The following is a 26,274-nucleotide window of genomic DNA, read 5'->3' on the forward strand; positions in this document are numbered from 1 at the left end:
TCAAACTCACAGATCAATCATGTTTTCTGGGTGAGGAACTGCCAAGAAACTACAACAGTTCTTTGAAAAAAAAGTCAATTCCTGTGAACTTGTTGGGATAGGGAGAAAATAATGCAAGGAAAAATTGAACCTTACTGTATTGAGTTGGTAAATTTTATTTTTGAACTTTTCTTTCCCCTTTTCACATTTGTGCCTTTTAAATTTATCACTCTTTTTAATGTAAGCTGATATTGCAGACACTCAGAACCAGATTTGGACAGCATGGAAACAGACCCTTTGATACAACTCAACCATACCAACAAGATGTCCTAAACACATCTAGTCCCACTTTTTAGCATTTGGTCCAAAACCCTTTTAAACCCTTCTGATTAGTATACCCATCATTTAAATGTTGTAATTTGTATCAGCTTCCGTCACTTTTTCTGGCAGTTCATTCCTCACATGCCCTACCCTCTGCGTGAATGAGTTGCCCCTCCGTTTCCTTTTTATATCTTTCCCCTTTCCACTTTCACCTTAAACTACGCCCTATAGTTTGGCACTCCTCTACCCTGTGAAAAAGGCCTTGGCTATTCCATCTTTCCATGCCTCTCATCCCTTTATAAACCTCTATAAAGTCACCCTCAGCCTCTGACGTGCCAGGGAAAATAGCCTCCTGGCAAGATCTTTATAAACCTCTTCTGCACTCTTTCAAGTTTAATAACATTGTTCCTATGTGAGTTGAATGTCATTATTTTCCATATTACTACGTTCACCAAGTTAAACTTGATCAATGTTCCTGATTCAATATTAGTTCCCTTGGGATGCCCAGTAGCATGCAAACTTCTGTGGCTCTGGGGCTAAAGAGATAACATTTCACTGAATTAGGTCAAAACAGTCTAAGTTTGACTGATATCTGGTCTTCACGTTGGATGGAAAATCCTCGGACATTTAAATGGACGTTGGGTGTGTTTGTGACTTAAACACTCATCTAACAAAGAAAGAAACAGGAGACGATCTGTTTTCCACTTAGGTTTCTTCTCAATATGCCATATAGCATAAGTACACACCATGTTTCCTTTCCAAAGACAAGCCCTTTTCAGGCGGAAATTGATTCTTATATGTGTGCCCTAACTGTTTCCCGATTAATATCAGCCATTGAATCACAATTAGAACACGTGTACATATATTCAATTGACACAGTGCTTCCAACATTAGCAGAGGGAGCGTAGGGTCAGTCTCATTTGTAAAATTCTCATTAACAAATTACATACTAACACACACTCTGCAAAGCAAAATGGCCCCTGAATGGAGTATTACTGCTTTTGCCAGTGGAACTAGCAGGAGATGAAGGGAAAAGGAAAAGGAGAGAAATCCGTTAAAACAGGTCTGTTCATTTCAACAGGTATGTTATTATTGGTTCCTGGAACAATTTACTAACAAGTATTAAAGTTGTGAAAATATCCATTAAAATGTGTTTTGCATGAATGTGTGACATTATAGTGGCAATTCAAAATTCTGAAAAATATATATGGTAAAATTCTTGACCCAGCAGGAAATAAGCCAATGGTTTCAATATAATTTTGAAATTGAATGAAGAGTGGATGGAATTAGTCTTGCATATCTTGGTTTAACATTTTTTAGTGACCTTAAAAGTGATCTAATATTAAGAGACTTTTCCTTGATATATTTGATTGATGTTGAAATTCTGTCATTTTAAAATAAACATGACTATATCCGGTGAGCAGTTTTATAATTCTAACTAGTATATGAATTTTTTCAATGTTAATCAGCAGTGATGTAAAGTTACCCTTTTGAAGAAATTTTTCTTGCAATTAAAAACTTGAATCTTTAATTTTTTTTTAAGTGTCCGTTCAGAGAGTCCAACAAACAGTGCAAAACCAGAGTCTTTTACAAGTCAACTGGATGAAACATTGGAATTATCTTCCCAAAAAGAGGAATGGGACTCTAGGCCTGGTGAGTTGAACATGTAACTTGCAAGCTTATATTCAGGATAAGGTTGTCTTGTACTGGCTTCCCGCAATTCCTGATAGTTAGTTTAATTGAAGTCAGTTAGAATAGAGATCCTGGTGTACAAGTGCGGGCGTGTGACTCTTCAAGCCATGTGTTCCAAATAATGTTACAAAAAAAAGGCGAATGCATGCTTTCATGTTATTGATCCTATACATTGTGGAGATATCAGTCATTTGGTATAACTTGATTATATTGTTCATTTTGCACTGCCATCAAGATAAGTTTCTAATTTTGATTTAAATCCTCTAGCTCTTGCATCAAATCCAAGCTGTAATTGGAAAAATAGCTTAGTAAGAAAGTGTAAGCCTGATATACAAAATTAATTGAGATGATTGTGAGCTGCTATCTGCTGGAGCTCTAGGTGAGAAATGGATGATGTGGTAGAAATTTCAGTTCACTCAACAGCCAATTTTATATTCCGAACATGATCAATTACTTAGGGAGCTTAACTTATTAGTTAATTTTTAAAAACATTTTGACCAATACCTCCACAATGTGTGTTTGTTCTACGTTTGCAAGATTGCTTGGAACACATGGCTCAAAACAGTCATATTAAGGGTAGCTCAGTGAATTGGTACGAATGTACACAGAACAGGAGGTTCCCACATAAATCTTTAGCCTGGACTGTGCTAGTCCAGCTAAAGTTGAAGGAGGAACTACAATTAGTCTCAGCACCTTTGGGTTAGGAAGGGGAAGATGCTCATGATCATTTATCCAATGACACCTGCAGGAAGTAACTTGTGCTTGAACATTTGGTAAGAATGGATTTAGCTACAGTGCCAATCCATTTGGGTGGCCTCCACATGGATGATGGTGATTTGAGTGAGGTGCTAGACACAAAATCATGAATCCCTACCGCAAATATAAAAAGAACATGAGGTTGTAGACTTGCTTGTTGAGCTGGTGGGTTTGGTTGCGAACGTTTCTTCAACCTGCTAGGTAACATTGTCAGTGTGCCACCGATGAAGCGTTGGTGTTCTGTCCTGCTTGTTATTTATATGCCTCAGTTTGTTGGGTTGTTTGGTACCACTTCGTAGTGCTGTTTCCCAGTGGTTTGTACACAGGGTCTAATTCAATGTGTTTGTTGTTAAAGTTCCAGTTAGAATACCAAGCCTGCAGGAATTCCCTGGCGTGTCTCTGTTTGGCTTGTGTGACTATGGATGTCTTGTTGCAGTTGAATTTGTGTCTCTTTGTCTGTGTGTACTGAGATAGTAGGCATTGTCGAACAAGTCACCTGTGGTGATGAAGAAAAGAATGACCTTCTGTTTATATAATGCCTTTCACAATCTCAGAAGTTTCTAAAATATTTCATACTGAATGAATTCTTGCCATTGGCATGATAAAAACATAGCAGTCATTGTGTACAGAGCAAGGTCCCACCAAAACAGCAATGAGATAAATGATTAATTAAACTGGTTTATTGGTGTTCATTGAGGGATCGATAAAAAAACTAAAAATAATTTATTTGAATAATGTTGAAATTTCAACTTTCTTTCAGTAAGGCAGCATTCGTGACACTTATGCAAATGTTTTAAAAGTGCTCTTCTTTGAAGAAAGCTGGCCATTGTTGCAGTATTACAAACACAAAACACATGGATTAAGTTAAACACTGACTGCCTGTATACATCTATAATCAGCTGCACTTATTTACGGATACCTGATCCATTTCTGTTCACTAGCTAATGCAAATCCTCAATCTAAAATGGATCTGACAAAGTCTTTACTTTATCTGGTAACTTCTTGTTTTGTGGTAGGCCCCCTAGAGGGTCAGGTAGAAATTACTTAATGTCTGGATCTTAATTTGAAAAGAACAGGGGCATAATTTTAGTGAAAAGTATTATAGAAAAATCACTACCCTTTAAAATGTTTTTAAATGCACTGAAATTTGAAAATGAGGGGCTATCATTTTGATCACTGAGATTATAGTATAAATATGCTCTATTAAAACATGTCTGTCTAGCAGAAGATAGTGTTCAATCTGCATGGATGTCCATGAATTCTGGAAAATCCCAAGTGAATGACAAGCATTGCCTTTGGGAAGATCAGTTACTGGATCAACAGGACCAGTTGGGGAAGGAAATGGAAGAAGCCAGAAAGATGATTTCTATCTTACAAGTATGAAGTTTTATTTAGCGTCTGTTTTAAATATCTAATTATAACTGATTTGTTATGTTTTTAAGGGTAATTAAAAATATAGTAAAAGTATAATCTGGTTCCAGAAGGATACCGGTACAGTATGATCACACAACTTTTATCTCTTTTGGTCTGATCAGTGTGTGTCTTCAGCCCACTACTGTGGTTGCTGTTTAGAACATAGAACATAGAACATAGAACAGTACAGCACAGAACAGGCCCTTCAGCCCACGATGTTGTGCCAACCATTGATCCTCATGTATGCACTCTCAAATTTCTGTGACCATGTGCATGTCCAGCAGTCTCTTAAATGACCCCAATGACCTAGCGTCCACAACTGCTGCTGGCAACGCATTCCATGCTCTCACAACTCTCTGTGTAAAGAACCTGCCTCTGACATCCCCTCTATACTTTCCTCCAACCAGCTTAAAACTATGACCCCTCGTGTTAGCCTTTTCTGCCCTGGGAAATAGTCTCTGGCTATCAACTCTATCTATGCCTCTCATTATCTTGTATACCTCAATTAGGTCCCCTCTCCTCCTCCTTTTCTCCAATGAAAAGAGACCGAGCTCAGTCAGCCTCTCTTCATAACATAAGCCCTCCAGTCCAGGCAGCATCCTGGTAAATCTCCTCTGAACCCTCTCCAAAGCATCCACATCTTTCCTATAATAGGGCGACCAGAACTGGACGCAGTATTCCAAGTGCGGTCTAACCAAAGTTTTATAGAGCTGCAACAAGATCGCATGACTCTTAAACTCAATCCACCTGTTAATGAAAGCCAAAACACCATATGCTTTCTTAACAACCCTGTCCACTTGGGTGGCCATTTTAAGGGATCTATGTATCTGCACACCAAGATCCCTCTGTTCTTCCACACTGCCAAGAATCCTATCCTTAATCCTGTACTCAGCTTTCAAATTCGACCTTCCAAAATGCATCACCTCGCATTTATCCAGGTTGAACTCTATCTGCCACCTCTCAGCCCATCTCTGCATCCTGTCAATGTCCCGCTGCAGCCTACAACAGCCCTGTATACTGTCAACGACACCTCCAACCTTTGTGTCGTCTGCAAACTTGCTGACCCATCCTTCAATCCCCTCATCCAAGTCATTAATAAAAATTACAAACAGTAGAGGCCCAAGGACAGAGCCCTGTGGAACACCACTCACCACTGACTTCCAGGCAGAATATTTTCCTTCTACGACCACTCGCTGTCTTCTGTTGGCTAGCCAATTCTGTATCCAGACAGCTAAGTCCCCCTGTATCCCATTCCTCCTGACCTTCTGAATGAGCCTACCATGGGGAACCTTATCAAATGCCTTACTGAAGTCCATATACACCACATCCACAGCTCGACCCTCATCAACTTTTCTAGTCACATCCTCAAAGAACTCGATAAGGTTGTGAGGCATGACCTGCCCCTCTCAAAGCCGTGTTGACTGCATTTGATCAAGCCATGCTCTTCCAGATGGTCATAAATCCTATCCCGCATAATCCTTTCTAACACCTTGCAGACACTTAATACACTTAAAAGCAGAAAGCTGCTGAGTTGTCAGACTACCATCACTGCCTCGTTCATTAGTCAAATTGGAATAAATAATAAATGTGACCTGGCCAGCTCTACCTAATCCTTAAACATTTTTAAAAAATGCTGTACATTTACAAAAGCAAAATACTGCAGGTCCTGGTGGTCTGAAATAAAACTGGCTGGAAATGTTTGCCACTTTTGCATCTCTGATGAGAAAAGTGGGGCTAATGTTTTAAGTTGATGACTTTGAATAAGAATTGTTCTGTTAGTTCTAATGAAGTATCATCCATGTGAGATGAAGAGTTATTGAAGCATGTGGCAGCAAACTAATTTTAGAGTCTCCTGTTTTCCCACGCGCACACGATGTTACTCTATGCTTGCTGCCACTTCTCCCTACCTCTTTCCCGAACTTGCTGTTTGATCCAAAAATAAATGTATGGGAGATGGTGGCACAGCTGTTTGTCATAAAAGTCCACCTGGTTCACTAATTTTCTTCAGGGAAGCAATCCACCCTTACCTGGTCTTGCCTGCATGTGACCGCATGTCAACAGCAATGTGAATGACTCTTAAGTCCCCTCTGAGCAATTGGGGATGAGCAATAAATGTTAGCGAAGCGAGCAACAGCCACATCCCATGAATGAGTAAAAAGAAACAAGGTAAGCGTTGGGATAGGATGGGTGGGTGTGATGGTAAGAGTGCTTGATAAATGAGATATATGGGTGTGGCTGGGGGAACGGAGGTGGGCTGTAGCGTAAGTGTTTAGTGTAGTTTGAGTGGTTAGATGGTTGGGCATTATGGTGATGTTTAGGGGTGACTGGTGAGTCAGTTCTGGCAAGGTAAAGTTAGTGTAGGAAGAATGTGTCATGTCTGGAAGGGCTGAGATGGGGGAGCGGTTTCCAGTCTGGCAGTGTAGGGGTGTGCAAAATCAGAGACTTTGGCGGAATAGTTGGATGTTCAGTGGGAGTCAGGGTTCAGTTTACTAGTTAACCAGGATTTAGAGTAGAGTTTTAATCATTTTTATTTTCCTAATTAAAATTCTAATAATTAAGTTTAAATGAGTTAAAAATTATTGATGTTAAAATAAGGATTCCAGATACCTGATAATTGCCAACTGAAATTTTAAATTTCCTGTGCAATTCATGCAGAGTCAGTTATATTTAGGATTTCCTTTTGTCCTGTCACACAACTGCAGTGTTTGCTACTGTAGCACCTAGTTGGTCATTGAAATTTCTGAGTTTTGGTTTTCAAGATGACAATTTTACTGGAACACTAAGCAATGCTCAGATAAATAACATGCAAAAATACCTGGTATGCAAAAGTGCTTAATTTTACTGAAATTGTAATATCAATACATCAATCAAATTTGATTTGCAGAAAGGCTGTTATGCAAACTTCAGTCAGTTCTGTTTGATTTTTGAGTGATCTCCACAACAATCTCCTATGGCATGAAAATTGTTCACTCAACTCGCACTACTTTACAAAAAAGTTCATTTAATATTGTTGAATGCTTCCTAATGTGAACAGATTCTAATTATGTAACAATTGCTAGAGAAACCTGAATGTCTTGAACATTTTGTTATGCGACACCACGTTTTATAATGCTGATTTTGTTGCCAGGGCCTACTGTTGAATGGTTCACTTCCTGAAGACGAACAGGAGGGATCGTTTCCACTGTGTGAACAAGGAGCAAGTGCGGAAGAACAACTGGTATGTGCTGTTTGCAGCTCATTATACTGTTTGATCTGTCTGGATTTGCTTTTTCACATGTTTGAAGAAAGTATTGACTGTAATTTCTTGTATTGTGTAGGTTATCATCAAGAGTCGTCTAGATCTAAGCATGGATGAATGCAAAGAGATGAAGGTACAAAGAAAGGCTACTGTTCATACTCAAAGTATTTATGCTTGATGTCTCTGTACATTGTTCTGCTGTTTCTCTTAGCTGAGAAAGTAGGAAGATTTTCAAGTTGTGGTTCGAACCAAATTGCATTATGAATGCCTGTAGCTGAAAATTTTGAAGTGCTGCTTTTGAGAGCAAGCTGCTGTAACTGGCTTCTGAAATGTGGGCAATAATTTAACCGTCAAGTATGGATGGCTTTGCTTCAGGTGAGAAGCATAATTTCACACACTACTCCACTCACCTAAGTTCAATTTCAACAGAGGGGTGAATGGGATGGTGGCAGGGTTTTGGGTAGAACCTATGACTGACACTCATATGGGCAGATTCCCAAATGCGATGGTTTTCTCGTTGCTATATGTCTGTATATCTTAAACCCATTTTGACCAGATTCCACAGACTTTGACATGTTTAATGGAGGCAGGAAGAAATGGAAGTAAGTACATGTACTGTGCTGTTGTGGACTGGAAGTAGCAGTGTTTCACCCACCTAAAGGCTTTCTGCTTCCAGCTTTACAATCACAAATGAACTTCATGTCCCCTCCAAGCTCTTTTCACCTTGTGGTCATCATCCCAGAATCTCACCTTCCACTGCCAACAAACAGAGCCCTGGTTTCCCACAAACCCAATCATAATCCTTGCCTCCCTGGCTGCACTCTTGGGGTCATTTGCAGCCTCATGATGCAGGCTTTCTCTTCTTTTGGAAAGCCAGCCTGTGAATCAGGCTAACTGTCATGCAGAAAACTTGTGAAATAAATGTGAAACACATCCACTAGTTAATATCGTCCAGATTTCCCCTCTAAAATTCCTCTCATGTTTCAATAGAAACTGCTTATTAACTTGTAAGTTGTTTGATCCCAGCTGGAGGTAATGCTGGACAAGTCCAATCACAGTGAGTCCTGGCTGATATTTTCCTGGCCCTGGCCCTTTATTTTCTTTACCATGGAATTCAGTTAACAAACAAATCTAAAAGAGTCTGCCAAAGTATTTTAACACAAGAACATGAAGGTTTCTTGCACAAAAGAAAAATACAAACAATGATGCATGATACAAAAATGCTTTGAAATAAACTCAGCAGCAATCTTTCTTACACCAGAACCTCAATAAACTGGAAGTGGCTTCAATGTTTTTGATATTTACTGAATAGAAATACAGCTAGGCATATCTGGATTCCCAAATGCGATTCGTAGCTAGTCATATTGGACAACAATGATACAGACAATGCAAGACTCCCGAACGTTAGAAAACTCTTGTTTTGTAAATGAAATGGACCCTATTAATAAACCATCACTATAAACTGATGTTGCATCTAATTTTTATAAGTGAGAGAGAAAACCAGATCAAGCATCAGCTTATTTAATAAAGTGACTTGGTCATATGATGGTTCAACCTAGTGAAATATTAATATGCTGCGGCACAGAAGAATCAAACTTCTGCTCTGCTATTTGCTACATTTCCAGTTTTAGTTGTGTTAGTTTTTATGGAGAAGATAAATTTTCCCTCAAACTTCATGCGATTTGGGCATCACTGGTTAGGCCAACATATATTCCCATCCCTATTTGCCCTTGAAAAGATGTGGTGAGCTGTCTTGACCTAGAGTCAGAGTCATACAGGGTAGAGACAGTTCGTTTGACCTGCCATGTCTATGCTGACCAACAAATACCAAATTAACTGATCACATTTACCTACACTTGGTCAATGGCCAACAATGCCATGGTGTTTTAAATGCTCCTCTAAATGCATCTTAAATGTTGTGAGAGTACCTGCTACCCAGGCAGCACATTCCAAATTTAAACTCTTTCCTCAGATCTCCTCTAAACCACTTACTCCTCAGCTTAAGCCTATGCCCTCTGGTCTTAGATACATCAGCCATGGGGAAAATATTCTCAAGATCTAATATATCTAGGCGTCTCATAATTTTTTATATCTCAAGCAGATACCCCGTCAGCTACCTCTTTTCGAAGGAAGACAAACCCAGCCTATCCACTATCTCCTCATAATTGAGACTTACCATCCCAGGTAGCATCCTGTTGAGTCTCCTCTGAACCCTCTTGAGTGCAGTCACATCCTTCCAATAGTGCGGTGACCACAACTGCACACTTAGGTTCGACGCTAATTTTGTTATCCAACCTGCTGACAAAGGTTGTGCTGTTGTAGTCTGGCACACTGATCTTTACCATTCTGGAGGCTCAATGCCAACTCTCAGACACTTCTTCCTACGTCCTGTAGACCATGACACCACATCCAAACATCAAGCCATTGTAGCCAGGACTATCACTGACTTCATTACCTCCAGAGATCACTTCTCCCCCCGACCCCCGCAACCTCTCCCAACCCCCAATCTCCTTCCCAAAATCCACAAACCAGATTGCCCTGGTAGGCCTATTATGCCAACCTGTTCCTGTCCCACTCTGAGCTCGTTTCGTCCTATCTTGACTCCATCCTGTCTCCACTTGTCCAGACCCTGCCCACCTACATCTGTGAATCCTGTGATGCTGTCTACCATATCAACAAAGTCCAGTTCCCTAGCCCTAACTGCTTCCTGTTCACCATGGATGTCCAGTCTCTCTCTACCTGTGCTTCCCACCAAGATGGTCCGAGAGCTTTCAGCTTCTTCCTTGACCAGAGGCCTGAACAATCCCCATCCTGCCACTCTCCTTTACTTTGCTGAACTTGTTCAGTCACTGAACAATTTCTCCATTAATTCATCTCACTTCTGCCAAGTCAAAGGAGTGGCTATGGGCACCCACATGGGTCCCATCTGTGCCTCCTACTTTATTGGGTATGTGGAACAATCCTTGTTCCCATTTTACACTGGCCTCTCCCACAACCCTTTATTTCGATACATCAACAATTGTTCAGTGCTGCTTCATTCTCACACCTGGATCTTGAAAAATTTGTTCATTTTGCCTCACATTTTCAACCCTCTATAACTTTCACATCATCCATTTACAGCAGATTTGTTCCTTTCCTTGTCATTTCTGTCTCCGTTTTGGGGAATTAACTGTCCACTGACATCGACCACAAAGCCACTGACTCCCAAAGGTACCTTCACTACAGGTTGTCTTGTCCCATGTCTGACAAGGATTCCATCCCACTCTGTTAGTACCTTCGCCTACATCAGATCTGTTTGGATGATGCCACCCATCAAAACAGCGCTGCTAACATGGCTTCCTTCTTCCATAACCATGGTTTGCCACCTTCTGTGGTTGACAGGGTCCTCAATCACATCCATCCCATCATCTGTGCTTCAGCCCTTGCCCCCTTCCCATCGCAACAGAATACCCAGTTCCCCCATGTTTGCACAAAGCTGATATTGGGCAGACACAGATTAACAAATAAAAGCTGATTTTCTTTTGACCCTTGGAACAGTATAGAAGAAACTTCCAGGACATTGATATCAGTCTATATCATTGCAGTCTACATTTTTATACCCAAACAATTCTGTTCATTCTATTGTTCTCATAATTTATATTTCACATGGTCATTTGTTCATCTAGATTTATAACTTATGGTTTTGATAACTTAACTTAAGTTGACCCGAAAAGATGATCATTTATGAAGTTTGGCCTAGTTTTCCTCTCCTTGTTGAATAATCCCAGAGAAATATGTTAAAAACTGTTCTAGATTAGACATTTGTTTCCATCAAAAATACATTTTTGGTAGGTGAACAATTCATTTTCTTTTATTTTCCTTCTAATTTTGTGTAACATTTCAGAAATGAGAACAGGGAAGGAAAGGGCACCAGAAATGGTAAAATTTTAATTGGAGCAGACTTGCAGAGGGACTTTGCGTGTAGTTATCAGGCCATTAACCATGACAGTGTAAGTAGTTAAATCCATAAAGATGGCAAAAAAATTTGGTCTTGCACGTAGTAAATACAAAAACCGTAGGTTATGTTGAACTTATTTCATAGTAAAGCTACAATTTAAAATATAATAGTCATATTTAGTGTGCACCTTTCAGTGATTGTATCCCTCCTTTCTTTCCACTGTCTTGAACTATTTTATGATTTAATCTATCATATGGACAGTATAACATTTTGAACAATTGTGTGATATTTGGAACTATTTTAACAAGCTCAATTGACCCTTTCATTATTTATTTGCGTATAGTGGGCATGCAGTCTCTTTTAGTGCTTGCCTACATCTGTACTATGGGAGTGAGCTCAGGGATTGGTGTAATATGGTGGACTAACATGTGGACCTGTATTGCATGGCTCCTGATGCAAAACGCACCCAATGTGACTTCCCACTTCTGTGCACATTTTCACAGACTATCAGCAGCACAAACTGTGATTGTACGAGTTGGTCCTCAGGGATTCTGTCCATACAACTTGTGGCGGTCTCGTGCTTGAATTTCCCTTGGCATTTTGTGGATGAATTTATCCATCCCTGCCATGTGTTTTGAGTTTTGCTGTGTGGTCAATGAGTCTGGCTCCCCTAGGGAGCACACGCTGGTGATTAGCACCATTGCATCATTTCACCCTCTCTCCTGGGCCCTGCAGTCTCCCCATTCAATTGCATGGCTTCAGCATTTGCGGAATCCCAGATGCCTAATGTGATTCAGTGTAAATGCAGAATATTAAATGGTCACACTGAGCAATACCACAAAGTACTCTTTCCCTTAATTATCGGGCAGAATCTATTTGAGAGTTGCATTAATTCAAGTCTGGATTTTGTGTTTCAGACCGTAACATCACTAGCCTTAAGAGCACACTGATGACTGATATACAGTCTTGAGTCGGAGTATCAGACACAAACTTTAATAACCTGAATTCAATTACAGATTTTACCTGTGACAGGTAAACATTGGGTTAACATTAGCAAATATGTATAAATAACATCAAGTAGCATTGATTGTAGAAATAGTATTCAAACTTGATAACATCTCTAATAATGAATATCAACTTGCTTAGTGGTACAATTACACTAACTCCAAGTTGATATCACGAGTTCAATGATCTAAAAAAGGTTGGTTTGTCAACAGGATCACTACATGCATATCACATTTCTTGCTGCAGCAAAATTTTGTAACAAAAGTGTCTTAAATGAAGGGGAAGGAATTATCGTAGAAGTGCAGCAATTGAATAATGCATAAATTTTTCAGTGATACAGCACAGCCTTTCAACTCATGTTGTTTGTAATTAAGACTCATCACATGGCTTATGCAAGTTCGTAAAAAGGGATTTGACTCTCTAGGCAAACAACAGTGCGTACATATTGTATTATTTTCTGAAATCAGTCGGAGGAGTAATGTTGTATCTGATGCATTTCTACAGTCTACAGTTTACTTTTGTAACATTTTTGTGTAAATGCTTGACATTTTTACGTGAAATTCTTCTGTTAGCTGTTTTATCTGAACTATTTAAACTATTTGCTATAATAAGTCGCTAATATCGCGCAGCATAATTTCTAGGAAGCATCTTTCATATGTACTCAGGTAGCTTAGCAGCATTGTCAAAATGACAGCATTGCAAGGAATGGGTAATTTATTATTTTACAAATAAGCACCCTGTAAGTCTTGAACCATTTCAAAGAATCAGAGGGAAGACATTCTCTAGCAAATGCAGGAGAATATTAAAAGAAATTATTCAAATTATCTCACTTTCTATTCACCACAGAGGCTGGGATTCTCATGTTTTTGGTTCAAATTGATGTATAATTCTTATAAATGTTCATTATTGCTTATTTTTATATAGGGTTATCTTTTTGATGATACATTTTATTCTGAACAGTTTCTAAATCTCAATGATTTTGAGGATAATTACTGTGAATTTAGTTGATTGGGAATTGTACCATAGTTGTAACATTACAGGGATAGTAATTCAGAGGCTTCAACTGATACTGTGGAGCCACTATGACAGATGGTGGAATTTGAATTCATTGATAAATAAATCTTCTTTATAATCATTATTAATGATTATAAATCTATCAGATCAGTGTTATCATCCACCTACTTCACTAATACCCTTCAGGTCAGTGAAATCTGACCTGTTTGACCTACATCGGACTCTGGACATACACTACAGTGGCTGTATCTGATTTTGTCAGCTGAAGTAACCCAGCAAGTAATAGTAGCTGAGAGATAATGGGAACTGCTGGCTCACTGACACCTGTTAATGGGTAATTAAGAGTACCAGTGAATGCTGGCATTGCTGGAGATGTCACAACTGAAGAACAAATGTAAAACTTCCCATGGCTGGATTCCCTGGGGGAGGGATATTTTGGAGAGGAGGTGATCTAAACAGGTTAAAGGTTGAACTTCTAACCCGTGACTGGGCAAGAAGACCCACCCTGAGAGTTCATTAATGGGCACTGCTGGGACTGTAAGCAGTCGCCCCTGAAGAAACTCGCTGTGACCAGAGGTAGGTACATCCTGGGCTTTTTTGATTAAGAGGGTTTGGAGAGCCCAGGCATGGCATAGAAAGTGAGGGGCTCGGTTTTAGGTTAGGGTTAGGTATTTGGAGAGGAACAAAGGGAAGAACAACACGTTGGAAGGGGTGGGGAGGTGACCTGATGCACAGAGGGCAACCTTGTTTGGTAGAAAACCACAACTTTATCCCAGAGTGGATAGAGGCCTTTTATTGCTTATTCATTGGATAATTAAAGACTTCAATAAAGCTCAGGGGCTGACAATCTAGTTGGCATCTTAGCCAGGGCCCGTAGAGAACAGGTCAGTAGAAAGGGCATGGTCTAAGCGCTTGGTGGGTCCATTATTTCTAGTTCACGATTTCCTGATTGAATCTTAATTATGTAACAGTAGCTATTTGCATGCAGGATCATAACTCACAGCCTGCTGGTCTGAATTATACTTTGTTAACATTCAAGATTGCTGAGATGCATTGTAATAGTGCAAGTGATGCACTGGCAAAGGCACGGACACACATTGGAAGTTGTTTAACTGCACTTCAGTAATCAGACAGATAATCACCAGAAAACACACAGGACTGTTGGTGGTGATGCTTTCCTACAGATCCACTGTTGTTATTTTTGCTGCCGTTGGCTGCATGCAGCCCACCTACATTGGGTAGCATTATTAACCCTTTTTAGTCCTTCTTCCAGTATTGGAAGTCCATAGCCAGAATGAAGGAGGCACAATTGTGGGCTTGTAGTAGTTGGAGGTGAACAAAATTGCAGGTGAGCAGTTCCTTTTGGGTTGTATTTATGTGGCAGTGCTGCTGATTTTGCCTTAACCCACCAACAGCATATTCTCTGAAATTTCGTTAGCCATGATTGGTACAGAATGAATGTTGTACATTGGGGAAGGAAAAAAATTTCTTTTTTTCAAATGTGTTTTTTTCTTAATTATAGAGGGAACTATTAAAATACAAACAAGAAACCAGGAATCTGCAGGGAGTAAAGGTAAGGTCAAAGTGTAGTTAATCTTCACATATAAATGGGCCCGTTACTCATGGCTTAATTTATGTCATCAACTGAGGACTCAAGCATAACTTGAGTCCCAATCTATTATCTTGGCATTTTTAGAGGATCTTAGTTTAAAATTATATTTCACAGCAAAGTAGAATTATGTGGCAAATTAGTGCTGCTGTAATAGTGGAGGATTTAAATGATTCTCTTCCTGTATTTCAGAAGGATTTAATGACATTTGAATGAGAGTACACGCCATAATTTGTTGAGAGATTATAATGACTGTGGATGCAGATGACTATTTCCCACCTCATTGAAATACTTTTCCCCCAGGATGCATTGCAGCATCGGATGGCGCAGCAGGAAAGCTCTATCCTTCAGCTAAAACAGGAATTGCTGCGAGCAAGCATGGCAAAAGATGAGCTACTGAGTGAAAATGTGAGGATCTAGCTTTCTGTCTGTCATTGTGATCTGCTTGCTTGCATTTGTAGGAAATAAGACCTGTAGCCGTACACATTAATTTATACCAAGGTTTGTACCAGCATGATTTTGCATCTTGTTAGTGGAAATGTACAAGTATCTTGTGATCGTTTCTTTCTTTATTGATTTTAATGAGATGGCTGCTACAAAAGTTACTTCTGTCACCTTTGTTTTCTATTGCTAGCTTGACCTACAAAGGAAGACTGAAGAAAGGAACAGGCTTCTTGGGGAATTTAAAGTAAGGCTCACTGAAAATTTCGCTGATAAATAATTGCATTTTTAGAATCAAACAATATGCACAGTATTAGGTTCAATTATTGTGAAACAATCTCATTGGCATCAACAATGGAGCAGAGAGAATCTACACGTCAACTGTAGTTCATTAAAAACATTACAATATAACTGGAATGTAAATTATATTATTTGTGTTTTTTTTGTCTGTTATGTTTGTCACAAAGCTGCATGTATAAAATTTAGTGTAACAGTTATTTTGAACACCTTACTGGTTTTACTGGTGGATGTGGTGCCATTATATTTCCCACTGGTAGGAAGATAATGTTCGCTGATATTCTGATTCAGTGCTGAAAGGGTTGTTGATTTTGGCAGATGCTCCCCTTTGAATATTTTGTTGCTCTTTCTGTTTCAGAAGTTCAGGCGTAATTACACATCTCTGACACTTTTCAGAAATGATTCGTTCATGAGTCCTCAGCAAGATTGCACCCTTAGCCTTTACTACAATAATTAATTAATTGAATCATTCAATTGTGCAGCCTTGCAAAATGCCCCCATGTTTGCATATATAACAGCCCAAACTATTATTTAATTGCGTATTGAGAGCTTTGAGATTTTTCTGAGAAGTATGTTAAGATGCCATTTAAATGCAAGTCTATCTTAATTTGTGGTCGATTGTACTTTCTTGTAGAGAGAATTGGGCCAGAAGGATCGACTGTTTCAGCAGCAGCAGGCCAAACTGGATGATACTTTGCGGAAACTAACAGAAGCCACTCATTTAAAGGTATTGGAAAGGAGGTGGAATGCGTTACATTTGAGACCTTGGGTGGTATGGAATTTACATTTCAGACTTTGAAAAAAGTATGAAATATTCACTGAAATAACCTGTACTGTCCTAAAGATATTAAGGATTAAATGGTATTAAAACAAAATAAACCCAAGTGCAATCTATGAATCTACTTTTGTGATCTAATTCATAAATTTAATAATATTCTACAATTTTTGACATTTCTTTCTTTTTGAACATCACAATTATTTGGTAAAAGGTAAACAATAAGGCAAATGTACTTTGAACTACAAAAAGACTTCAGTATCAAAAAAGACCAGAAACATGCTTTCTGTTCATGGTGTGGAATTACTTAGCAATTCATCACTTGCTGATAATGACAACATGTTTATAATCAATGAATAAGTTTGCCATGCATTCAACAGATTTTCATGGCACGTTAGTTTTAGATTGTTGAGACAAAACTTTGAACTGTATCAGTTGCATGACAAGCTATCTATTAAGTAATTGTTCAGTGTTCAATGTTATAGCATTTCAATGAGTGGTAACTTGCTTAAAATGCTATTTATCCTACTTTCAATTATTTTCAACCATGGAAATTGCTCCTTGGTGATTACAGTAATGATGTACCTGATCCTTTCTATTAGATAGTGCTATAATTAATATGTAGCAATTATAATGGCCCAGAATGTGCTGCAAAAGAATGAGCTTACAGTGCATACCATTATTAACGAAGCATAAAATGCAGTCATTTATAGCAAGGAAGAGCTCCTTATGTTGCAAATCAGCCCAAAGGAGTGAACAGATTTGCTCCAGTTTTCCATTACCCTTACAAAAAATTAAGCTTGTCATCACCTACGCTGTAACAGTCAGATTTCTGCATTTGCATTATAGAAGGGAATTGAACTTTCCAGGAAAAGTATGGCTGCTATTTAACTGAGTAAGGACCTAGTAAATAGAATTATTTATTTTTCCAGTGGTTTTCTGCTTTGTTTCAGAGATAGCAGGAACTGCAAATAATGGAGAATCTGAGATAACAAGGTGTAGAGCTGGACGAACACAGAAGGCCAAGCAGCATCAGAGGAGCAGGAAGGCTGACTTTTCTGAAGAAGGGTCTAGGCACGAAACGTCAGCCTTCCTGCTCCCCTGATGCTGCTAGGCCTGCTGTGTTCGTCCAGCTCTACACCTTGTTATCTCAGCTTTCTGCTTTGTAACTGATTAGCAAATAAATTATTATTGTTCCACGTAAGCTATGTAATGCGTGCTGTCAGGCTGCATTATAAAACAAATATAAATCCTTCATAGAGAAAATGAAAAAGCACGAGAGAAAATAATTCTGGAGGAAACGATGGCCTGGTGGTATTACTGCTGGACCGTTAATCCAGAGAGTCAGATAATGTTCTGGGGACCTGGGTTCAAATCACGCCATGGCAGATGGTGGCATTTGAATTCGATAAATATCTGGAAATAAGAGTCTAATACTGTGAATCCATTGTTGATTGTTGGAAAATATCATCTGGTTCATTTAGTGTCCTTTAGGGAAGGAAACTGCCATCCTTACCTGGTCTTGCTTACATGTGAGTCCAGACCCACGACAGTGTGGTTGACTCAGCTGCCCTCTGGGCAATTAGGGATGGGAAATAAGTGCTGCTTGGCCAGCGACACCCTCATCCTGTGAATGAATAAAGAAAATACCAAAGTATAGAACTGAAAAGAGACAAACAGGTGTCGAATCGAAAGTGTCTACTCTAATTTTTCTTTCTAATCTGCATTCATGAGCTTATCATTGTTCCACTCACCCTTAAGATTTTGTTTTCTAATTGCTCTTGCAGCCGTCTGCCCAACACCAATATTTTATCAAAACATTTGCCCCTATCATAATGTTCAGCAGCATTTTGAAGTGAATGGTTGTGCTGATGCACAGACACCAAAAGATTCCCAATCTGCATCCCTGTTCTTTTCCATGTGGTTAACCCTGACTGGACTACAAAATAACAATTGTAATTAGTCCTTGTATCGCTAGCCAGAATATTATTGTCAGTGTTAACTCTGGTGATAAAGAAGGCTTGGAGATATGGTAAAGCTGGATTAAACTCAATGTTTTGGTTGCTCCAGTCTAAATAAATCAACATAAAGTTTTCATATTCTCAGAGGACCATAGGGTTGTTCTCTCACTAGAAAGAGAGAGACTACTGGTGATGTTAACCCAAGGGTAACCACGTCTTGGGCAATGGAAGATATTGAGAAGGACAGTTCTTCATGGTAACCTCAGCTGGTGTGGATATTGAACCCATGCTGCTGGCATTATTCTGCAACATAAACTAACAGTTCATCCAATAACTAACTCGTGAAATAAAATGCTAACATCAAGGTTTATACATTATTTTGTGAGCATTTCTATGCTGCTCTGATTTTTGATTTCTTTTTTAAATTGTATCATTCTTTTCAGAATGACTTGCAAAAGGACTTGGAACGAAAAGATCTACTTCTTCAACAGTTGTTGAACAGAGATGAAGAAGAGGTATAAAGTCATAGAGTTATACAGTGCAGAAACAGACCCTTCAGTCCAACTCATATGCATGTACTCATCCAGATGCCTTTTTACATGTTGTAATTGTACCAGCTTCCACCATTTCCTATGATAGCTCATTCCATACACCCACAATCTGTATGAAAATGTTGTCCCTCCAGTCCCTTTTAAATCTTTCCACTCTCACCTTAAACCTATGCCCTCTAGTTTCCGACTCCTGTACCTTGGGGGAAAAAAGACCTTGACTGTTCACACTACCTGTGCCCCTGATGATTTTACAAACCTCTGTAAGGCCATTGCTCAGCCTCCGACACTCCAGGGCAGAAAAAGCCCCAGCCCATTTAGACTCTTCCCCACTGCTCAAACCTTCCTGTCCTGGCAACATCCTTGTAAATCTTTTATGAACCATTTAAGTTTCACAAAATCTTTCCTATATCAGGGAGACCAGAACTGAATGCGATATTCTAAAAGTGGCCTCACCAGTATCCTGTGCTTCTGCAACATGACATCCTAATTCCTATACTCAATGCACTAACCATTGAAGGCAAGGTAATAAAATGTGAGGCTGGATGAACACAGCAGGCCAAGCGGCATCTCGGGAGCACAAAAGCTGATGTTTCGGGCCTAGACCCTTCATCAGAGAGGGGGATGGGGTGAGAGCTCTGGAATAAATAGGGAGAGAGGGGGAGGCGGACCGAAGATGGAGAGAAAAGAAGATAGGTGGAGAGGAGAGTATAGGTGGGGAGGTAGGGAGGGTTTAGGTCAGTCCAGGGGAGACGGACAGGTCAAGGAGGTGGGATGAGGTTAGTAGGTAGGAGATGGAGGTGCGGCTTGGGGTGGGAGGAAGGGATGGGTGAGAGGAAGAACAGGTTAGGGAGGCAGAGACAGGTTGGACTGGTTTTGGGATGCAGTGAGTGGAGGGGAAGAGCTGGGCTGGTTGTGTGGTGCAGTGGGGGGAGGGGAGGAACTGGGCTGGTTTAGGGATGTGGTGGGGGAAGGGGAGATTTTGAAGCTGGTGAAGCCCACATTGATACCATTGGGCTGCACGGTTCCCAAGCGGAATATGAGTTGCTGTTCCTGCAACCTTCGGGTGGCATCATTGTGGCACTGCAGGAGGCCCATGATGGACATGTCATCTAAAGAATGGGAGAGGGAGTGGAAATGGTTTGCGACTGGGAGGTGCAGTTGTTTATTGCGAACCGAGCGGAGGTGCTCTGCAAAGCGGTCCCCAAGCCTCCGAGATAATGGGAACTGCAGATGCTGGAGGCCCCAAGCCTCCGCTTGGTTTCCCCAGTGTAGAGGAAGCCACACTGGGTACATTGGATGCAGTATACCACATTGGCAGATGTGCAGGTGAACCTCTGCTTAATATGGAAAGTCATCTTGGGGCCTGGGATAGGGGTGAGGGAGGAGGTGTGGGGGCAAGTGTAGCATTTCCTGCGGTTGCAGGGGAAGGTGCCGGGTGTGGTGGGGTTGGAGGGCAGTGTGGAGCGAACAAGGGAGTCACGGAGAGAGTGGTCTCTCCGGAAAGCAGACAGGGGTGGGGATGGAAAAATGTCTTGGGTGGTGGGGTCGGATTGTAGATGGCGGAAGTGTCGGAGGATGATGCGTTGTATCCGGAGGTTGGTGGGGTGGTGTGTGAGAACGAGGGGGATCCTCTTGGGGCGGTTGTGTCGGGGGCGGGGTGTGAGGGATGTGTTGCGGGAAATGCGGGAGACGCGGTCAAGGGCGTTCTCGACCACTGTGGGGGGAAAGTTGCGGTCCTTGAAGAACTTGGACATCTGGGATGTGCGGGAGTGGAATGCCTCATCGTGGGAGCAGATGCGGCGGAGGCGGAGGAATTGGGAATAGGGGATGGAATTTTTGCAGGAGGGTGGGTGGGAGGAGGTGTATTCTAGGTAGCTGTGGGAGTCGGTGGGCTTGAAATGGACATCAGTTACAAGCTGGTTGCCTGAGATGGAGATTGAGGGGTCCAGGAAGGTGAGGGATGTGCTGGAGATGGCCCAGGTGAACTGAAGGTTGGGCTGGAGGGTGTTGGTGAAGTGGAGGAACTGTTCAAGCTCCTCTGGGGAGCAAGAGGCGGCGCCGATACAGTCATCAATGTAACGGAGGAAGAGGTGGGGTTTGGGGCCTGTGTAGGTGCGGAAGAGGGACTGTTCCATGTAACCTACAAAGAGGCAGGCATAGCTGGGGCCCATGCGGGTGCCCATGGCCACCCCTTTAGTCTGTAGGAAATGGGAGGAATGGAAAGAGAAGTTGTTGAGGGTGAGGACGAGTTCAGCTAGGCGGATGAGGGTGTCGGTGGAGGGGGACTGGTTGGGCCTGCGGGACAGGAAGAAGCGGAGGGCCTTGAGGTCATCTGCATGCGGAATACAGGTGTATAGGGACTGGACGTCCATGGTGAATATGAGGTGTTGGGGGCCAGGGAATTGGAAGTCCTGGGGGAGGTGGAGGGCGTGGGTGGTGTCACGGACGTAGGTGGGGAGTTCCTGGACCAAAGGGGAGAAAATGGAGTCCAGATAGGTGGAGATGAGTTCGGTGGGGCAGGAGCAGGCTGAGACGATGGGTCGACCAGGGCAGGCAGGTTTGTGGATTTTGGGAAGGAGATAGAAAAGGGCCATTCGGGGTTGGGAAACAATGAGGTTGGCAAAGTACCAAATATTTTCTTTACCACTGTGTTAAGTGCAACTTTACTTTCAAGGAACTATGCATCCCCACCTACTCTTTGTTTGGCAGCATTCCCCAGTCCCCAGCCATTAAATGTAAAAGACCTCCCTGGTTTACCTTGCCTCACATTTATCTAAATTAAACTCTACCTGTCATTCCCAGGCCCATCCGATCAAGGTCACGTTGTACTCAGCCTTCTTTATCGTCTGCTGCACCACCAATTTTGGTGATATTTTCAAACTTACTAACCATATCTTTTACATTTACATCCAAATCATTTATACAAATGATGAAAAACAGTGGACCAATCCTTGCAGCACACCACTGGTCACAGGCCTCCACTCTGAAAAGCAACCCTCTAGTACCACTTTATGTCTCATACCTTCAAACCAGTTTTGTATCCAGTTGCCTAGTTCCCCGGATTCAACGTGATCTAACTCACTAACCAGTCTACCAATGCAAAATCTTGTCGGATGCCTTGCTGAACTCCTTATAGACGTTTATCGTTCTGCCTTCATAAATCATCTTTGTCATTTCTTTAAAAACTTAGTCAAATTAGTGAGACATGATTTCCCATGCACAAGTCCATCCCTAATCAGTGCTTGCCTTTCCAAATGCATTTAAATCCTGTCCATCAGAACCCCTCCAACAACTCACCCACCACTGATGTCAGGCTCACTGGTCTGTAGTTTCCTGGCTTTTCCTTAGCACCTTTCTTAAATAATAGCACCATATTAGCCATGTTATTATATTGTTTAAAGCTAACTTCTGAGATATTATTCCATATAAATTAGTTATGCTAAGGTATCAATAATTAATTCATGGAAGTGATCTCAATGCAGTTGTCTAGGGCTAATGTAATAACCAAAGTGATAGTTATAATTCTAATTATCTGAACCAGGAGATGAGAACATCTTTAGATTAACTCAGAGCCAAGTTTTACACCACAAAACACTAACAGATCAGAATCAAAAAGACATGAATCGGTCAATTATTTCTGTTTCTGGAAGACTGGTCTCCATAAAATGACTGCCATTTTTGCCTGCACAAACAAGGGGACTCCATGTAAAAATAATCCATGAAGTACATTAGAACAATCTGAAAGATATGATAAAGCATTTCCAAGTTAGATTGCTGTGTGCCTGGAGAAAACTTACAGCTAGTGGCATTCCCATATATCTGCTGCCCTTGGGTTTTTAGGTGGTAGACATCTCCAGTTTGCAAAATGCTATCAAAGGAACATTGGTGGCAGGATGAGTGCAATGTTTCTTTCATGTGGTTTTATCAATATAGGTATTGAATTTTTAACTGATCTCTCTCTCAAAAAAGACTCCTACAAAAGGGTTAATGATGCAGGGCTAGTATTATACCAGAGATAGTAGGAACTGCAGATGCTGGAGAATCTGAGACAACAAAATTTTCTGATGAAGGGTCTAGGCCCGAAACGTCAGCCTTCCTGCTCCTATGATGCTGCTTGGCCTGCTGTGTTCATCCAGCTCTACACCTTGTTATCAATGACGCAGGGCTGGTGGATTTATATTGTTAGTAGGAAATATTGTAGAATGTGCTCTGTAAATCAAGGAAAAGTATCCTGAAATGAATTTGAATTATTAATTTGTCATTAATCAGTTCTATATATGTTATCTATTGATGTGTATTCAGTGATGAACAACAGGCATTTCCAGGAAATACATTGTACCACATTAGCCAATCTAGTAACATTTTGAGAAGATGAGACAGCATAAAATGAAAGCAATTAATTTATGCTGCTTAAGTCTTAGAAATATGCCACATATTGGAATGTGTATACTCAAGCGAATTAATCATTCTTCTGAATGTTCCAGAGCAAAAGTTTCAAAGGAACATTATGATGTTGAACTTCCAACTGTACGTTAGGGCCAGAAACATTGTTAATTCATGTGATAAGGCCTGCAGTTAATTCAGGATTGTTTTCAGTTATCTGATACAAAGGAATACCATTGCTTAAACCTAGGGTAAGCCTTTAACAAACAAAATGAAACAGTAAAAGATAAACTTTACAGTCTTCCATGTTATTGTTTCTTGCCAATTACCCTAGATATCTGCCAGGCAGTACTTTACACAGCCTCAACTGTAGAAGGCACAATGAACTAATAAGTGATTGTTTTAATATTTGATCACAAGCAGAAATGAGAATTCTAACGAAATTTGGCTTTGGTTTTAATAATTGCTATCAATCGTTGTTCTGTTTAGAGTTGAATAGGGAAACTGTCCTTTTATTTTCTGTTAAGTAAAATTCGTACTTTTAAAGTTACCTACAACTAAATGCTTATACAAAAATTATAAGCATTTACTTTTGGGTCTTAAATCTAATGAATGATTTATTGAAATAAGACCATAGGAGATAGGAACGGGGGTAGGCCATTTATCCCTTCAAGTCTTCCCCACCATTCAACAGGATTATGACTGATCTGACATTTATCACATCCACTTTCCAGTGTTTTTCCCCTTTTAACCCTTTATTTCCCTAAGATAGGCTTCATTATCCATGAAGAAGTTGAATTATTTGGCCTGCCAGCTCAAACTAAAAAATTTACTGTATTTAATTGGGTATATTGTTATCTCTGCCTTTAACCACAGTCCAAATGAATCTGCTTGTAATTGAACTGCACATTATCGTTGCTGGTGTATCCCATGACTACAGCCATTGCTTGTGTTTTTTAAAACCCATCCCAACCAGCAATTTAAGCCTTATTTGAGGAATCAGTTCCCCAGGGGTTTTGTAACAACAAGACATTGTGAGAAACTAAACACATCTGTGTTCTCAATTGTTTACTCACAGTTGTAAATAATGAGGTCTGTTCTCTGGCCCAAGTCAGTGGATTCAGACATCACAAGTATCAAATAAAATCTCAGATGATCTTCATTAGTCCCATGCCTAAAAGGAAAAGGAGAAAGGGTAATTTGTGTAACATACCTTAATATTTTCACTCTCTGATGCATGGCGAGCCTGAATTCAAACATTTCCAGAGCACATAATTGCTTCACACTTAACTGTCTTCCACTATCCCTTTTATTCATCTTTCCTTCAAATATAGATGAAGCATTTTATTAATTGTTGACAAGGGAGTATATACACAAGTGTTCTTATCTTAGATGATTGATTATTCCTAACAAATTCATCTTAGTCCTCAAGGTCTATCAAAAGCCTTAACATTCCATAGATCTTTCCTCCTTTGTCAACTGTGACAATCCAACAAAACTGCCCCATAAAATTAAATCAAATACTGTGGATGTTGGAGATTTGAAACAAAGACAGAAACTGAGGAAGTCTGACATCACCTGTAGGGAGAAAACATAGTTATCATATTGAATCTGCTGACTCTTTGTCAGAATCTTCTTCATAGCAAGACACCGCGTGTTCGCAATACTGATCGTGGCCTCCTACTCCTACCTCCTGCAGACCTGATGGACTTCTTGTAACTGGCCCGAAAATCTAACCTTAAACACTTGCCCACATCAATGTTGCAATTCCTGACCTTTACACTCAAGTCGCAGTAGTGGTCTTCACTGTCTCAATTGCTGAGACTGACTCTAAGCATCAATGTCTTCAGGCTTCATTTCACTGATTTTCAGTCCTAACCTCGTGGTTCTTCCTATTAGAAAGGGAACTATTAGGACCATTGTGTCCATGTCCCTACCGTGGTTTTCAGCCGTTTTCACCATCTGCCGCACATACCAGCCAACGTGTACATACCAGGATTGTTATGTTTGAGTAAATCAGTGAAAGTGAGTGTGGTGTCTTTGGGATGGGAATACTTTAATTCTGTCATGTTTAAGTGGAATAATGCATGCATAAGGAGCCCTTGATTTGTTTACATTTTGTTAGGTGTCTGGGTATCCCAGTAAACCATTAGCGAGTAATGGCTACATCCAATCCTTGAGCAAAACTACTTCTCCAGTATATAGAGGGGTGAGTATAAATTTGATAAAGTATGCTAGTGTTAAATTTGTTGGTCTCTTATGTGTAGAACTTATTTTGATAAAAATATACTACACGAAGATTTCCTAGTAGCCCTTGATGAATAATTTCTGGATAAAAATGGAGTAACGACATCATATTTGTATATCAATCATGTCATATTAAATATCTAGTATTCCAGCAGTCAACATCAGTCCAAACTCTGCTAGAAATAAAAGGGTCACAAACCTGATAAAACAATTGTATTGTGGCTTTTCTTTATAACCGTTTTCCACAGTTCATGTAAAAGTAGATATTCACAACTGCACTGACAAAAGCATGTTAGCAGGACGAATATTAGGAGTTTAGACCACAAAGCTCCTAGAATCCAAATTAAAAGTAATACTAAAGCAGTTAATCTCTTCCACAACACATTATTATTTTTAATTGTTGATTTAAAACCACAGGTAAAGCCCATTCAATTTGTGTTGGAGCTAATTCTTTAATTGCAGTGTTTTCACTGAGAAAAGGGTCATGGAGACACCCAATCCCTGCTGCATCCCCCAGCATTTATTTGGAAATTTAAGAAAATCATTTACCAGTAATGGTTAACTAGTGAACAAATACCATGTGTGACGGAGAGAAAAAATTTTACTTGTGTATAAAAGCTCATGTGGATATAAAAAAGAAGACAGACAGATAGTA

At 40.2% G+C, this 26,274-nt stretch overlaps 1 protein-coding gene across 9 annotated transcripts in view; it reads left to right on the top strand.

Moving 5' to 3' along the window:
* Positions 1 to 26,274, top strand: part of LOC125467036 (dixin-like) — a 117,646-nt gene that overhangs the window by 80,474 nt on the left and 10,898 nt on the right. For 5 of the 9 annotated variants that reach the window (XM_048562372.2, XM_048562374.2, XM_048562373.2 and 2 more), the window contains 10 exons: positions 1,844 to 1,953; positions 3,971 to 4,125; positions 7,289 to 7,378; positions 7,479 to 7,532; positions 14,878 to 14,928; positions 15,268 to 15,372; positions 15,599 to 15,652; positions 16,337 to 16,429; positions 18,882 to 18,953; positions 25,498 to 25,581. In XM_048562372.2, the coding sequence (XP_048418329.1) occupies positions 1,844 to 1,953; positions 3,971 to 4,125; positions 7,289 to 7,378; positions 7,479 to 7,532; positions 14,878 to 14,928; positions 15,268 to 15,372; positions 15,599 to 15,652; positions 16,337 to 16,429; positions 18,882 to 18,953; positions 25,498 to 25,581 (868 nt within the window). Of the gene's footprint in view, positions 1 to 1,843; positions 1,954 to 3,970; positions 4,126 to 7,288; positions 7,379 to 7,478; positions 7,533 to 14,877; positions 14,929 to 15,267; positions 15,466 to 15,598; positions 15,653 to 16,336; positions 16,430 to 18,881; positions 18,954 to 25,497; positions 25,582 to 26,274 lie in introns of those variants that run through there. The other 4 variants (XM_048562371.2, XM_048562376.2, XR_007250547.2 and 1 more) reach the window with 4 other exon arrangements.

The sequence above is a fragment of the Stegostoma tigrinum genome, chromosome 32, assembly GCF_030684315.1.
Source record: "Stegostoma tigrinum isolate sSteTig4 chromosome 32, sSteTig4.hap1, whole genome shotgun sequence".
NCBI classification, from domain to species: Eukaryota; Metazoa; Chordata; class Chondrichthyes; order Orectolobiformes; family Stegostomatidae; genus Stegostoma; species Stegostoma tigrinum.